The sequence below is a fragment of the Tachypleus tridentatus genome, chromosome 8 (genome assembly GCF_004210375.1).
Source record: "Tachypleus tridentatus isolate NWPU-2018 chromosome 8, ASM421037v1, whole genome shotgun sequence".
NCBI classification, from domain to species: Eukaryota; Metazoa; Arthropoda; class Merostomata; order Xiphosura; family Limulidae; genus Tachypleus; species Tachypleus tridentatus.
In genome coordinates, this window is record NC_134832.1 from 807,770 (window position 1) to 822,953 (window position 15,184).

The 15,184-nt window shown below is 37.3% G+C and overlaps 1 protein-coding gene across 1 annotated transcript in view; it reads right to left on the reverse strand.

The window, feature by feature from the left end:
* Window positions 1-12,043: 12,043 nt before the first annotated feature.
* The window catches only part of mora (cysteine and histidine rich domain containing protein), a 35,398-nt gene continuing 32,257 nt past the window's right edge, over window positions 12,044-15,184 (reverse strand). Inside the window, exons 9-11 of the mRNA XM_076452332.1 lie at window positions 14,256-14,358; window positions 13,366-13,557; window positions 12,044-12,850 (exon numbers count right to left, since the gene is read on the reverse strand). Coding sequence (XP_076308447.1) covers window positions 12,695-12,850; window positions 13,366-13,557; window positions 14,256-14,358 — 451 coding nt within the window. The 3' untranslated portion in view covers window positions 12,044-12,694. The remainder of the gene's footprint in view (window positions 12,851-13,365; window positions 13,558-14,255; window positions 14,359-15,184) is intronic.

The following is a 15,184-nucleotide window of genomic DNA, read 5'->3' on the forward strand; positions in this document are numbered from 1 at the left end:
ATAGACAAATCTTGGGACAGAACACGTTTAAAATGGTTCTGTTGTTGTGAATCATAACGACAACAAGAAAGTAAAATGTGGCTTATTGTGATCCGAGTGTTACACAAACTACACACTGGTGCACCAGTTACACATAAAAGAAAATGACGAGTTAAAAAACTGTGACCAATGCGTAGTTAGAACAACTTCCTTCTTCTGAACCTTATGGAAGCTGCTTGATGTGTGGTATAAAGGTTAGATTATGGTCAAAGATAAACCCTAAGAACTTAGTCTCAGAGACCACAGGTAGCACAACTTCACTGATACGGAGTTCAAGATCAGGGTGAATACAGTGTTGGCAGCAAAAGTGCATGCATATGGTTTTAGAGCTGTTAAAGCTGTTTGCTGTGGTCCACTTCAATAAACAATTGAGGGCATTCTGTAGCTGCCGCTCAATATACCTCATGTTTGATGACTGACATGAGATGTGAAAGTCGTCGACATAGAACAGCATTAATATTTATACTGAAAGTGTGACACTCAAAACACAGCCCTAAGGGACTCCAAATTACTGTAGAAAAGAACAGAAAAATGTCGAACCCACATGAACTCGGAATCTCCTGTCCATTAAAAATTTTTTTAATAAAAATGAGCAAATGGATGTCTTCCCCAAATATATGGAGGTCTCGCAAAATTCCATACCTCATGTTGTATCATAAGCCTTCTCAATGTCAAAGAATATTAATACAAGATGTTGTCGAGTGAGAAAGGCTTCACAGGTCGAATCAGGTGGCCCATGGTGGAACACTGTCATCGGAATCCACGCTGGGTGGGGGAAGAGGAGGTTGTTTGATTTGAGGAACCAAACAAGACTAGCATTAACCATCCCCTCTAATGTCTTACAGATACAGCTCATCAAAGCAATTGGATGATAGCTTGAAGGAATCTTGGGATCCTTCCCAGGCTTGAAGAAAGGCAGGACAGGATAACAGCCTGGCACCAGGCATCAGAAAAAACATTCTCCTGCCAGATCTGGTTAAAGATAACCAGAAGGACAGCAAGAGAAGCAAGAGGTAGATGGTGCAGCATATCACATTGTATATGATCAAGTCCAAACGATGTACTGCCAGACCGATGAAGGGCCAGTTTGAGTTCCACCACTGTAAAGGGACAATTACATTCATAGAAACAATCAGCTCGAAAGGAAAGAGGTGATTGCTCTGCCCAAGTCTTGATGGCTAAAATGGTGAAAGAAGAGACAGAAGTGTTAGATTCCCAGCAAAAGATTTCACCTAGAGTATTGGAGATGCTCCGGATATCAGCTACTATCTGGCCATCCAAGAGCAAGATCGAGAGAGGAACAGAATTATATTACCCACTGACCTTTCAAATCTTGCCCCAAATTATTTGGAATTGGTGGTAGAGGACATATATGCTGGTTATGAACTAAATCTAAGATTCCTTCTGGCTTTGACGTTTTACCCATCAAGCATATGCTCGAACCCGATAGAAAGCGATGCGGTTAGAGAGTTTTGGATATCTAAAGAAAGTATCCCAGATTCATTCTTAAGCCTTCCATGCCATGTGGCAGGCAGGATTCCACCATGGATGAGGATATAGTGGAAAACATGTTGAGGTTTTAGGAATACATTGAGCAGCTGCTTGTATAATACAGTCAGTTACTGCTACCACACAGTTGGCTATTGATGACTCACAGACGATGGCATGATCAAGGTCTACAAGAGAAGTGAAAGAGGACCAGTTTGCCTGATCCATCTTCCACCAGGGTACACGGGTCAGATGGCACTGACCACGGCTAGTCTCTCTCAAGATTATAGGAAATGATCACTGTCTTGTGGATTATTGTCAACCATCCAAGAAAAATGGGAAAATAATGAAGGGGAGCAAATTGAGAGATCAAGAGCAGTAAAGAACTGACTAGGCACACAGAAATAAGTAGAAGAACCAGTATTGAAAAGAGAAAGGTTGTGATCAGAGAGTATATGCTCTACAGATAGACCTCTCCTATCAATACCAGCACTTCCTCAGTGGGGATGATGTCCATTAAAGTCCCCCTGGGTGAAAAAGGGAGACAGCAACTGTTCAATGAGAGCATCAAGGTCTGATTGATCATTATGTCTCTTCAGGTGACAGACAGAGAACAAACAGTGATGGCATGACCCAAGGAAACACAGATGGCTATGGCCTCCAAGGGTGTGTCGAGTGACAAACACAGGGTGGGCACATACTGATCAACCAACAGTGCAACCCTTCCATGCCCTCGTCCATAACACAGCCTGTCATTTCTGTATAAAGAAAACTGCTGAAGAGTGATTGTATTGCCAGATTTCAGAAATGTTTCCTGTAAGGAAAGACAAACAGGATGGTTGGAACCAATTAGTGTTTTGATGTCTTCGAGTGACCGAACTGTTGACACTGGAAACTTCAGAGGGTTTGGAATGTATGGCCATACTCTGCAATTAAGATAACTTGCCTTAATGGTGGCAGGTGGACATGGTGACATAAATGTTAGAATGAGGACATTGGTTGGCACCATAATTAATATCTTTGCGAGTGGAGATACGCCTCACTGCAGAAATTCCTTGGATGGAGAAACTAGAGAAAATTTCCAACTCTGGGATGTTCTTCAAATCCCTCTGAACAACAACTCCTCGTGATGAATTCAAAGTAGCATGAAGTGTAACCTCTATAGGTATATCTCCAATAGCCTTTGAATGCAACAGGAGTTCACTGTGTTGAGATGGGGATGTTTTCACCAAAATGTCACCAGATGGAAGGTTTTTTTACTGACTTTGGAAAGCCAGCAAGTTTCTCTAGTTTACCCATAGGTTATTATTTCACTATTTTATTAAGATTTTTTTATTGGAGTATCCATAATAGAAAGAAAAGGGAAATTTCAGTGCCCACTGACCCATCATGGAGCCCTGCAATGTCAAAGAACGACACTGCAGCAACACCAGGGTTTTGCAAAAACTATACCAAAACACCAGCATCAGATATAATGTCCACAACGACTGTTGAGAACATCCAACACTGGTACTTGGTTGACCCTAGCCTGAGTGGACCAGCCGACTGACCCAAGGCTGCCTGTCTACAGGAATTCAAGGCCAAAGTGGTGTGTAAGGGTTGAACCCCTCAACCACTAGGATCCTCTCCTCCCTTTCATGGGAGGCCATACATGGCAAACACATCGGTGGATGTTTAGATCCCAGAAGTAAGCTGAAAGAACAGAACCTTCCCTGGGAGGTTCCCTCACCACGTACAGGAATCCATACCAAGGGGATTCACGTGTATATTTATATCATGGGTGCTTATTATCTCTCCTGTTGAGTAAAACTATGGGTAGTGGTTGTTATCTTGCAGTGGAACGTCTGGTACTTTTTAGTTGGTCGAGACAAGAACCAGGACTGTAGTACTCTCATTTATAACAGTCTCTAGGCATTTTAGATAGATCTCCTCCAAGTGACCTCAAAATAACTGGATACCTTTCCACCTTCTCAACCCTTAATTTCTCTCGCTTACATTGTGCCTACATGAATTATCAGGGGCATGGTTTAATCTTCATAGCCTGGGAGTATGAATCAGATGTTGTTCAATCCTTACCTATCTTTGGCTGATTAATGTTAGTGATCTTCTGAGTATTGGTTTGTTTTTTGAATTTTGTGCAAAGCTACACTAGGGCGATCTGCACTAGCTGTCCCTAATTTAGCAACACAAGACTAGAGGAAAGGCAGCTAGTCATCACAACCCACCACCAACTCTTGGGCTACTTTTTTACCAATAAATAGTGGGATTGATCATCACATTATAACACCCACACAGGTGAAAGGGTGAGCATGTTTGGTATGATGGGGATTTGAACCTGTGATCTTCAGATTTATGAGTTGAGCACCCTAACCACCTGGCCATCAGAGTATAGGCTAAATTCTTATGTCCAAGAAAGGGCTTCTCTTGAATTTGACACCTCTTCTGTGTGCTAACCCTTTGGACCATAGGGCATTAGATAATGTTAAATAGCTACTCTTTAGTCTGTCACTTTTAAACTATGGGTGGTTATTGCATACAGTCCCTGTGTAACTTTGCACACAATCCAAAAACAAGAATGTCCAACACAACTGATATAATTAGGAAGTACAATTTTTACCAAATACTTTGAAGAAAGGAGTTACATCAGTTAATTTCCAATTTCACTGTTTAAGGACAGACAAAAAATAGTAACCCTTGGAGCATATACCATCTGGCCTAGGACCCTTATCATATTTTAAGCTTCCAAATTTTTTTCTTAACAAGCTCAGAATTAAAGTAGTCATTTTGTTTAATCTTGTTTCTATTCATCAGCTGTTAAAGATGTTGAATAATGCTTAAATATTTATTGGTAAAATTGAAGAAAAACAATATTTAATAGCCTAGCCAATTCATGATCATCAGATACCAGCCTTCCTTTACCATCCCCCTCAAAAGGTCCAACTGTTATTTTAACATATTGTTCACCCTTAACAAATTTAAAGGATTCTTTACTGTTAATTAGTATCATTTGGCATATACAACAAAACTATTTCACTGCTAGCTTACACATTTTGCACACGTGCATATAATAAATTTGAAATTATAGTCTACATTCTATCTCTAGTACAGGTCAGTCCAATGGATTAATCTCAAACACATTCAATAAAGTTTCTTATACACTTTTGAACAAAACAAACATCAAGTCCAATGATAAATCATTTTGATGTAACAGCAGAGAAACAGTGTTAACAGTAACATGGCTTAAACAATAGTGCAAATGATTTTCAGGTTGATTTTAACTCATGATTGATTGGTTGGTTGGTTTTGTATTTTATGGCACAAAGCAACTAAGCTATCTGCAAACATCCAGTAAAAAGTTAAGATTAAAGTAAAATTAATAAAAAGGTATTAAGGTAATACAAAACAGTTTAATTTTTGAATTAAAAACATAAATAGCATTAAATCCAATTTTTATATCTAGTTTAGAGCAGTAAGAGAGAAACTACAGTAAAAGTTATAAAGGACTTTCTGTATCATAATTTTAATTATTGTAACTTGGCAGGATAACAAATGAGTAGTTCAAACATCAGCATCAGACACCTGAAGTTGGCCTTTCCAGTCCTGGTTATTTGATGTTATGGACATTTTCTCATTTCAAATTGAACTGATGTACTTTGATTTTTAAAAGGAAATCATAAAAAACAATCTAGTGCATAAACTTAAAAAATTTAAATAGCATTAAAAAGATTAATGGCCTTTAAAAAAACTAAAAACATTTGTAAGGGGGCCAGCGTCACCATCGCCAGTAACATTGTCTAACGTTATGGATAAACCTTGGGACAAAACATGTTTAAAATAGTGCCATTGTTGAGAGTTGTAATTACGGTAAGACAATAAAATGTGGCTTATTGTGACCTGAGTGTTACACAGACAGCACACTGACGCATCAGTTCCAGATAAAAGAAAACAAAGAGTTGCATAGTCTAGTTAGAACAAACTTCCTCTTTCCAATGCTTACATAAGCAAGACAGCCAAAGTTCAATAGAGGGTTTTATTTGAAAGAGCTTGTTTTCAAGTTGATCACTCCAAGTCGACTGCCAACTTGAATACAGGACCATAGTTCATGTATGGAACAGGCATAGCGGTGATAATGCCAGAGCAGACAGATTTTGCTGCTGTTTTGTCGAGCTTTTTCCCACAAATATCAATACGCCCCAGTATCCAGAAATATTGGATAGAAGTAGATGGGTCACTCAGTTTTGAATATTGGCGAGAACAGGGTGTGAACTAATGTGAAGCAATTCCAGGGCCAGTACAGAACTAAGAGAGTTCAGTATAAATAGTGCAATGTGAGTACTGTTTAACCTTTATGTGATCAAGGGCAAGAGAAATGACATATAGTTCAGCAGTAAACACAAACTATAGAGGGTTTTCTGTGCACAACCACTGAACCACAACAAACCATGGCAGAGCCCAGAGTTACCTAATTACAAACCATCCATATAAGTAGGAATGGAATAATGGTTTGAAAGATATTCAGCAAATAGACAGTATTTCCAATCAGGAGTGTCTACTTTTCTCATATGACTTAAAGAAAGGTCACACTTTTGGATTGTAATAAGCTATGACGGGATGGGTTGACCAGTTGATACAGCAACATTATCCAAGGACAAAGCCAACTTACCCAACTGCACCTGGATACAAAGGCCAAAAAGAACAATGGCAAATTGTCTATTTTTAAAAGCATAGACCACTGAGGAAGGAAAACACAATCCCAGGTGGGATGTTCTGGTAAGGATCAAAGTTTTGAAGCATGTAGTAAAGACAGTTGCAAATGGCAGAGGTGTAGAGGAGATTCATGAAACTCTATGAATAAGCTCTGAACTAAGGAAGTGCAGAAAACCCCAGTGCAGAACCATAGACCACTGACCAATGGTCTAGTTTTGACCAGATAAGAGTACAATATATCTTTAGCATAGAACAGTCTCCTCCCCTAGTGGTGGAAGAGAGGACATGGAGAATGTTAAGTGCTCTTGTACATTTGACTCGTTGTTGCTTGATATGTGTGGTATAAAGGTCAGCTTATGGTTGAAGATAAGCCCAAAGCATTTGTCTTGGGGACTACAGAAAGCATAACTTCACTGATAAGGAGTTCAGAACAAGGTGAATACTCAGTTGGCAGCAAAAGTGCATGCAAATGGTTTTGGAGAGAGAGAGAAGTTTAAACCATTTGCTGTGGTCACTCCAGTTTTGGAGAGAGAGAAAAGTTTAAACCATTTGCTGTGGTCACTCCAGTTTTGGAGAGAGAGAAAAGTTTAAACCATTTGCTGTGGTCACTCCAGTTTTGGAGAGAGAGAAAAGTTTAAACCATTTGCTGTGGTCACTCCAGTTTTGGAGAGAGAGAAAAGTTTAAACCATTTGCTGTGGTCACTCCAGTTTTGGAGAGAGAAAAGTTTAAACCATTTGCTGTGGTCACTCCAGTTTTGGAGAGAGAGAAAAGTTTAAACCATTTGCTGTGGTCACTCCAGTTTTGGAGAGAGAGAAAAGTTTAAACCATTTGCTGTGGTCACTCCAGTAAACCTTTGAAGCCAGTCTAAAGGTATATTGAACAGCAGCTAGTGTTTGACAACTGGCAAGATATGAAAGTCATCAACATAGAGCCTGTTTGCATCAGTGAGAGGGAGTTCTTCAGTGATGGCATTAATCTTTATACTGAAAAGTGCAACAGTCAGAACACAGCCCTGAGAGACTCCAAGTTACTGTAGAAAAGAACAGGGAGTGTTGAACCCACACAAACTCGGAATCTCCTGTCCATTAACAAATTTTTTAATAAAAATGGGCAAATGGCCCCGTAACCCATAGAGATTTGGTGGTCTTGCAAAATGCCATACCTCCATGTTGTATCATAAGCCTTCTCAAGATCAAAGAATATTAATACAAGATGTTATAATTCGAGAAATGCTTCTCTGAATTTAAGTGAAAACAGGTGGTCCATGGTGGAGTGCTGTTGTCGGGACCTACACTGGGTGGGTGAGAGTAGGTTGTTTGATTTAAGGAAGTAAACAAGATGAGCATAAACCATCCTCTCTTAGGTCTTAAAGAAACAGCTCGTCAAAGCAATTGGATGGTAGTTTGAAAGAATCTTGTGATCCTTCCCAGGCTTAGAGAAAGGTAGGACAATAGCCTGGCACCAGGAAAAACAAACATTCTCCTGCAAGATCCAGTTAAAAACAATGAGAAGAATAGTAAGAGAATCAGGAGATAGATGGCATAGCATCCTGTAGTGTACATCATCAGGTCTGACCATTTTAATGCCAGTTTGAGTTCCAGAGTAGAGGGGTGATTATAGTCATAGAGAAAATCAGCTTGAAAGGAAAGAGGTGATTGCTCTGCCCAAGTCTTGTTGGCTAAAAATGTGAAAGAAGAAGCAGAAGTGCTAGATAACTGGCAATAACTTTCACCTCAAGTATGAACAATACTCTGGGTATCAGCTACTTCCTGGCCACCAGAGAGGAAGATTGAGAGGGGGACTGAATTATATTGCCCACTAACCTTTTGGATCTTGTTCCATATGATTTGGTACTGGTGCTAGAAGAGATGCTAGATGTATTCAGTCAAAGATTCCTTCTGGCTTTGACATCTGACCTGTTGAGCATGTGCATAGGTCAGCTTAACCAATGTGGTTTAGAAGTGTGGGATATCTACAAAACGTATCCTAGGCCTGTTTTTGAACCTTCCATGCCACGAGGCTGGCAGGATTCCCCCACGGATGAAGATATCATGGAAAAGGTGTAGGGGTTTTAGGAATACATTGAGCAGCTGCCTGTATAATACAGTCAGTAACTGCTGCCACACAATCATTTATTGATGGCTTACAGACAATGGCAGAATCAATTTCTGTGAAAGCAGTGAAAGAGTGCCAGTTGGCTTGATCCAGCTTCCACCAAGGCACACGGTTGGGTGGAATCAACCTCGGCTATTCTCTCTCAAAATTATAGGAAAATGATCACTGCCTTATGGGTTATTGTCAACCCTCCATGAAAAAAGATGGAGAATAGTGAAGGGGAGCAAGTTGAGAAATCAATAGTTGTAAAAGACTGATTAGGTGCATGAAAAGAAGTATAGGAACCAGCATTAAAAACAGAAAGGTTGTGATCAGAGAGCACTCGCTCTACAGATCGACCCCTCCTATCAATATCAGCACTGATGTCCATTAGTCCTCCGGGACTGAAAAGGGAGACAGCTACAGTTCAATAAGAACATCAAGGCTTGATTGATCATAAGTCTCTACAGACGACAGGTAGAACAGTGATGGTAAGACCCAAGGAAACACAGATGGTCACAGCCTCCAAAAATGTGTTGAGTGGCAGAGACAGGGTGAGCACCTGCTGATAAAACAACAGTGCCACCCTTCCCAGCACTTGTCCATCACACAACCTCTCATTTCTGTACAAAGAAAACTGCCAAAAGGTGACTGTATTGGCAGGTTTCAGAAATGTTTCCTGTAAGGAAAGACATACAGGATGATAGGAAGCAATTAATGCTTTGGAGACATCCAGATTAGAATGTAAACCTTGACAGTTCCATTGTATCAAGGTGGCCATTTTTATTTACGTGTAGGTGAATTAGGTTGAGAGCCTTTCTGTTTTTGACCACATCTTTATTTCTTTATTCGAGGGAGGTCTTTCGACCTCCATGGATCCTGCCCTGGGTTAATTGGGCAGGTCTTTGCTGTTGGAAGAGGATTCCAGTGACTGAAGATGTGAATAAGTGATCGTTTTGCATCTTGGGGTGCAAAAGAAGATATACCCAACAAAATGCCCATACCTGAAAACAAAAGAAATGGATTTTGGGGCTTGCCGATGAACATTAGGGACAGAGATGGGTGTTAACATTGATTCATCTACTTTTTTTATTCTTTTGGTGGCACAGAGAGATCAGTCTGCACTCCCACTGTAACAGTAGAACAAAGTACAGCAGCATACATCCGAGCTGAAGTGGTTGACAGAAAATTGAGCTTCAGGGTAAGTAATGTTTTGAAGAGTCATCAAATGCTGTAACTCTTTTTCTTCCAATCACTTAGGGCAAGAATGAAAGTACAATGGGTGAGAGCCATTGCAATTGAAGTAATGAGGGTCTGTTTCACACTAATAGGCATTGTGGTCCTTGCCACCACAACGAGCATATGTCAAGGAACCATGACACGTCGTCTTGGAGTGCAGAGACTGCTGACACTGGAAATATCTGAAAGGGTTTGAAATGTATGGCTGCTTTGATGGTGGCAGGTGGATGTGGTGATGTAGATGTTAAAATGAGAACATTGGTAAGCATCATAATTACATTTTTGCAAGAGGAGTTTTTGCAGTGAGGCACATCCCCATGGGTGGAGAAAACAGCACGAATATCAGAATCAGGAATGGTCTTCAAATCTTTCTCAACAATAACTCCTCATGACAACTTCAAAGTAACATTGGGAATATCCTCAATAGGTATATCCCCAATTGCCTTTGAATGTAAGAGAAGTTCACTGTGTTTAGGTGTGGATGTTTCCACCATTGTTACAAGAATAAAGCTTTTTGACTGACTTTGGAAAGCCAGAAAGTCCCTCTAGTCTCTTCTGAATAGAAAGGGGAAACAATAACTCCTCATGACAACTTCAAAGTAACATTGGGTATATCCTCAATAGGTATATCCCCAATTGCCTTTGAATGTAAGAGAAGTTTACTGTGTTTAGGTGTGGATGTTTCCACCAATGTTACAAGAATAAAACTTTTTGACTGACTTTGGAAAGCCAGAAAGTCCCTCTAGTCTCTTCTGAATAGAAAGGGGAAACATTTGTCCTAAAGGTTTATTTAAAAGAAAATGTAGTATAAGAGAATGAGGTACAGGCGTTACAGATGTTGAAGATTGCTGCTCAGAATCGTCAAGACATGGTCATTTACCTATGGACTGTTTTTTCACTATTTTATTTAACTTTTTATTTCAAGGATCCATTAAAAAATAAAATGTTTTGGCACCCCCTAACCCCACCCACCATGGAGCCCTATGAGAGATGCACTACAATGCCAAACAAGGACACTGCAGCAAAGCCATGGTTTTGCGAGCACTAAGCCCAAATATTAACATTAGATATGTCCACAACACCTGTTGAGAACATCCAACACTGGTACTTGGTTGACCCTAGCCTTGGGGGGGTACCCCAAGACTGCCCATCTACAGAAATAAAAGGTCAAAGTGGTGTGTTAGGGTTAGACCCCTCAACCACCAGGATCCTCTCCTCCCCTTCATGGATGCATGTTCAGATCCCAGAGGAGGTAAGCTGAAAAAACAGAACCTTCTCTAGTAGGTCCCCTCACCACGTACAGGAATCCACACTGAAGGGTTTAGCTCATGAAACAAACATTTCAATCTCCTTCTTAACTTGAGATAATATATTCATGTATTATCTCAGAAAACTCCAATAAAGATATCTGTACTTCGATGATGTATGTGAAGGAGATGTATCTAACCTTGACACTAATCTTAGTTTAAGTTTGTTACATGGATGGTCCAACACCTACCAATTATCTTTCATGACAGCTTTATTAGTTACTGGATTAGTTTTGAATAAAAGTAAATCCCAGTAGGACTCTGGTTCCCAGTTCTTTTATCTAATGGAACCAATCTCATGCCTGACAAAAGTTGGAAGTTCTTATAAACCTAAAAGGTTTAACATTACATCTTGTTGCTGGCGAGATGAGAAAAGCCTACCATTTTCAAAAATAGATCATTGTTCACTGCATTTATTTTTTTACTGTTCTCACATTCAAATACTGTTTATGTTTCTAGTCTCAATTTTTTGTTAATTGTATTTGTATGCATATAGATTTTCTATATCTTTCATTGTGTTCTTAATGACTTTTCCATTGATTTAGTTTATTCAGCAAACTTAGATATATGGGTGGTTTTTCTTCAAACATTGGAATAAATAAATTTGATAAATATTCTTGTACACTTTAAACTCGTATTTCAAGTATATTCAGATGACAAACTGAATAAGACAATCTACACAAAATAGTCCAACAATTTTTAAAAAATGATAAACTGAATAAAACAGCTTAAAAACAAAAACATTCCACTATCAAGAAAATGAAGTTTTTTTAAAACTTATTGTTCTTTTGTCATATTTCTAAAGTTTAGAAAAGAACTTCACTACAGCATAAAAAAAAAAGATCAATGGTCAGAAAATCATATGTACATTGTAGTCTTTGTTTGTTTAGAATTAAGCACAAAGCTACACAATGGGCTATCTGTGATCTGTCCCACTGTGGGTACTGAAACCCAGTTTTTAAAAGTGTCAATCTGCAAACATACAGTCATGCCACAGGCACTTTAGTCATCAGTCCACATTTCTGTAATTTGTTTTTCAGTATATCATACATTTTTATACATTAACTACACAATGAACTTTTATGCATTATTACATAAGCTTAGCCCTAAACACATTGCATTTAAGTATTCTTGTTTTGGAGTTAAACTTATGCTGGTCAAGATATGTTTCAAATTATTCTTTATTAATAAAATGGAACAATAATTCATATTTTAAAAAAAGGTATTATTTAAAAGCACAAATTTGATAAGGCATTACCAAATATTAGAAATATTGCAATTGAATTTCATGATAAATTTTTAATTGCATAACTCTTGCAAAGCATTTAATTTACAATAAAACAAATGCTACATTGATAGGTATATTTTGTTGACTTTTAATGAGATAAAAACAACTTAAACATATACGTACCTTTTCTAACTATTTCATGCTGTTTGATGAAGTGTTAGTGTTTGCAATTCACTCTACATCAACTTGGAAATTATAAAACTCAAGAACTTGTAAAGAAAAGAATTATCTACACATCAAAATCTTTTATTTTTAATTTAGCCATGGTTCAAAACTATAGCTACACAGACTGTAGGTGTTTAGCATATGCAGTATTAAAATATTTTCCAATGACAACTTGCTGAGAGATTTTATGATTTTCTTTCAAAAATTACATTCATAGATTTATGAATTTTTCATCTGCAGATGATGTATAAAAACAGACAATCATTAACAATAATTCAAATGTATGTACTTTGATAGCTATTTGAGGTGACGATAAACAAATACAATTTAATACTGTAAAAAGTAGCATAATTATATAACAAGACCTTAGTCACTTAAGTTATCGTCATCTATTCCTTCAACTTTTTCAGGCTTCTTGGCTGGTACAGATAAAGTTTTCCAGCTCATAGGTTCTGCCTTCTTCAGTTTAATTTCTACTTTGCTTCCAAGAAAAATGACAGAGCTTTTTTCTACATTAATTATCTGTGGAAAAACAAATGTTTTTAATAAAAACATTGTTCCCAAAACACATATCTATGAGTTTCTGAACTATCTTAAGCCATTTTGATAATTCTTAGTTGCATGCACCTTTTCTCTAATACTGAATGGTGTTGGCACTGGATATAGTATATGTGGTGTGGATGATGTTTTACTACATTCTTTTTTTTTACTCCCAAGTTCCTATAGTTACAAAAATATCCATTGTGTTTACATTTATGCTTTATGTACATATCTTGAAATATTTAAATACATTTGGACAAAAAGAATTATGTTAAAAGTAAGCAATACTGGTGAAATAGATCAGTGATATTATATCAATATCACTTGTAACATTACCACTTTTGATAATAATTGTTTCAGTTATGAGCAAATTGTGCAACAGATACTACCTTGAACTTCTTGATTGTACATAAGATATTAAGTCTGCAGTCAACTGGTAGCAGCATTCATTCATAAGGCAAGTAAAACAACCTTTTAATTTGTCTAGGTTCGCTTACCCCTGAAAGAATTATTTCCATGTCAAAAATCTCTCTTTCTTCTCCAAATATAATGTACATATGAAGCTTGACAGGGTTGGCTTCTACAAAAGAAAGGTCAGGATTTGGGACTTTGGAGTACACTGTCACAACAACATAAGATCCAGTTTGGTGCCAATCATGTCGACAGGAAACTTTATTCTCCTGTATGTTCTGGGAATAAAAAAACTAATGCTCAATTTGTCCTCTCTAACACGTTGTTACAACTTTGCATTTTATTGTCTAAATATACTCACCTCACACAATGACGACTTGTTTAGTCATCTACAATAAATAATTTTCTCCCAAAAAACATTACACCAAACAATACAATGAGAAGAATCAAGTGTTGGAAATGTTCTGAAATAGATTAAAGCTGAATTAAAAAAGTTTACATTAAAATCTTCCTATTAAAGTTCCTATCTAATGATTATAAAGCAAAAAGAATTTAAGTCAAAATTATTATTGACAGGAGAAGAATGAGAGGGAATTTAATTGGGATGCTTAAAGTTGAACTTTTTTTAATACATAATAATAAGACATGTAAGACTAGATGACACAACTACAAATTTTGGCAGGGTAGGAGTCATCTTCAGCTAAGACATCTTTTATTTTTCTAACAGGGTGGTTGGTTTCTGCATCAGGTTGCCTTCAGATGCAACAATGAGCATAAATATAACTTGTACACTATAAAAGTCACTTCTTTTCCGACCATTCTTAAAAGTTTAAGGTGTTACCTTGAATTTAATTCAACGGCTGGGGGAAGGGAGGGAGAGAGAGAGAGAGAGAGAGAGAGAGAGAGAGAGAGATCAAGCATTGCCTGTAAAGTTGTTTTTTTTTAATACAGAAACAAGAATAAGTAAACAAAATACTTTTTTTTTAATCCAGACATGACTACCAGTGGTACAGCCTTCCTGTTCTAAAAAACTTTCAAAATCTGTTGTCCTTTTTTTGCAACAGGACCAGAATTTCATCCTGAAAAATAGATAATGAATTCATTACAATCACATTTCATATCAAACACAAATCTACTGGTAGATTAAACAACACAACCTCATCTAGCAAGTAGCATTATGTAAAAATTGATATCTTCCATGTTAGGTTTACAAACTGTGGTAAAATGCAACAGATGGTGCATCTCTACTACTGTGCAGTTTTACAACTACTATTTTTTAAGTACACTTTACCCTTCCAACACTTTAGTTTGCTCCTTAATATTTGTCTGTCTACATTATGTAAAATATACCAAAGATAAGGATACTGTTTGTATTGTCTTTTCCTTCAGATGTTAAAATATTATGTGCAACTACAAGCTTGAGATCTTGAGTTTGATATCTGCAATTAGCACAACAGCTCCTTGTGCAATTTTGTGCATTACAAGAGGCAAGAATTGAACAACATATCTCAAAGTTATCAAGGAAAATTAGTTTCACCTAAATTTTCTTTCAATACATATTTGTGAGTGAATTATAATAATTATTGTAGCTTTTAGCATGACTCAACATTAAATTTTTCACCTTGCTGTCCATGAGACAAGTAAAAAACACTTAATTTACTTGTCCTGCTATGATTAACCTGTCTAACATATGGCCTCAAATAAATGGTCTCATTTTCATATTCTTGATTATAAAACTAAGTAGAAAGACAACAACTTCACAATGTTAGATTTTGGTTTATACTTTTTTTAAAACTAAAAATTTGTTAACAATAATACAGTAACTACTTTTAAATGTATAAATATTGTTGATAAAACTAATTAAAATGTCTGGAAAAAATGAACAACAGCTTACATAAACATTTT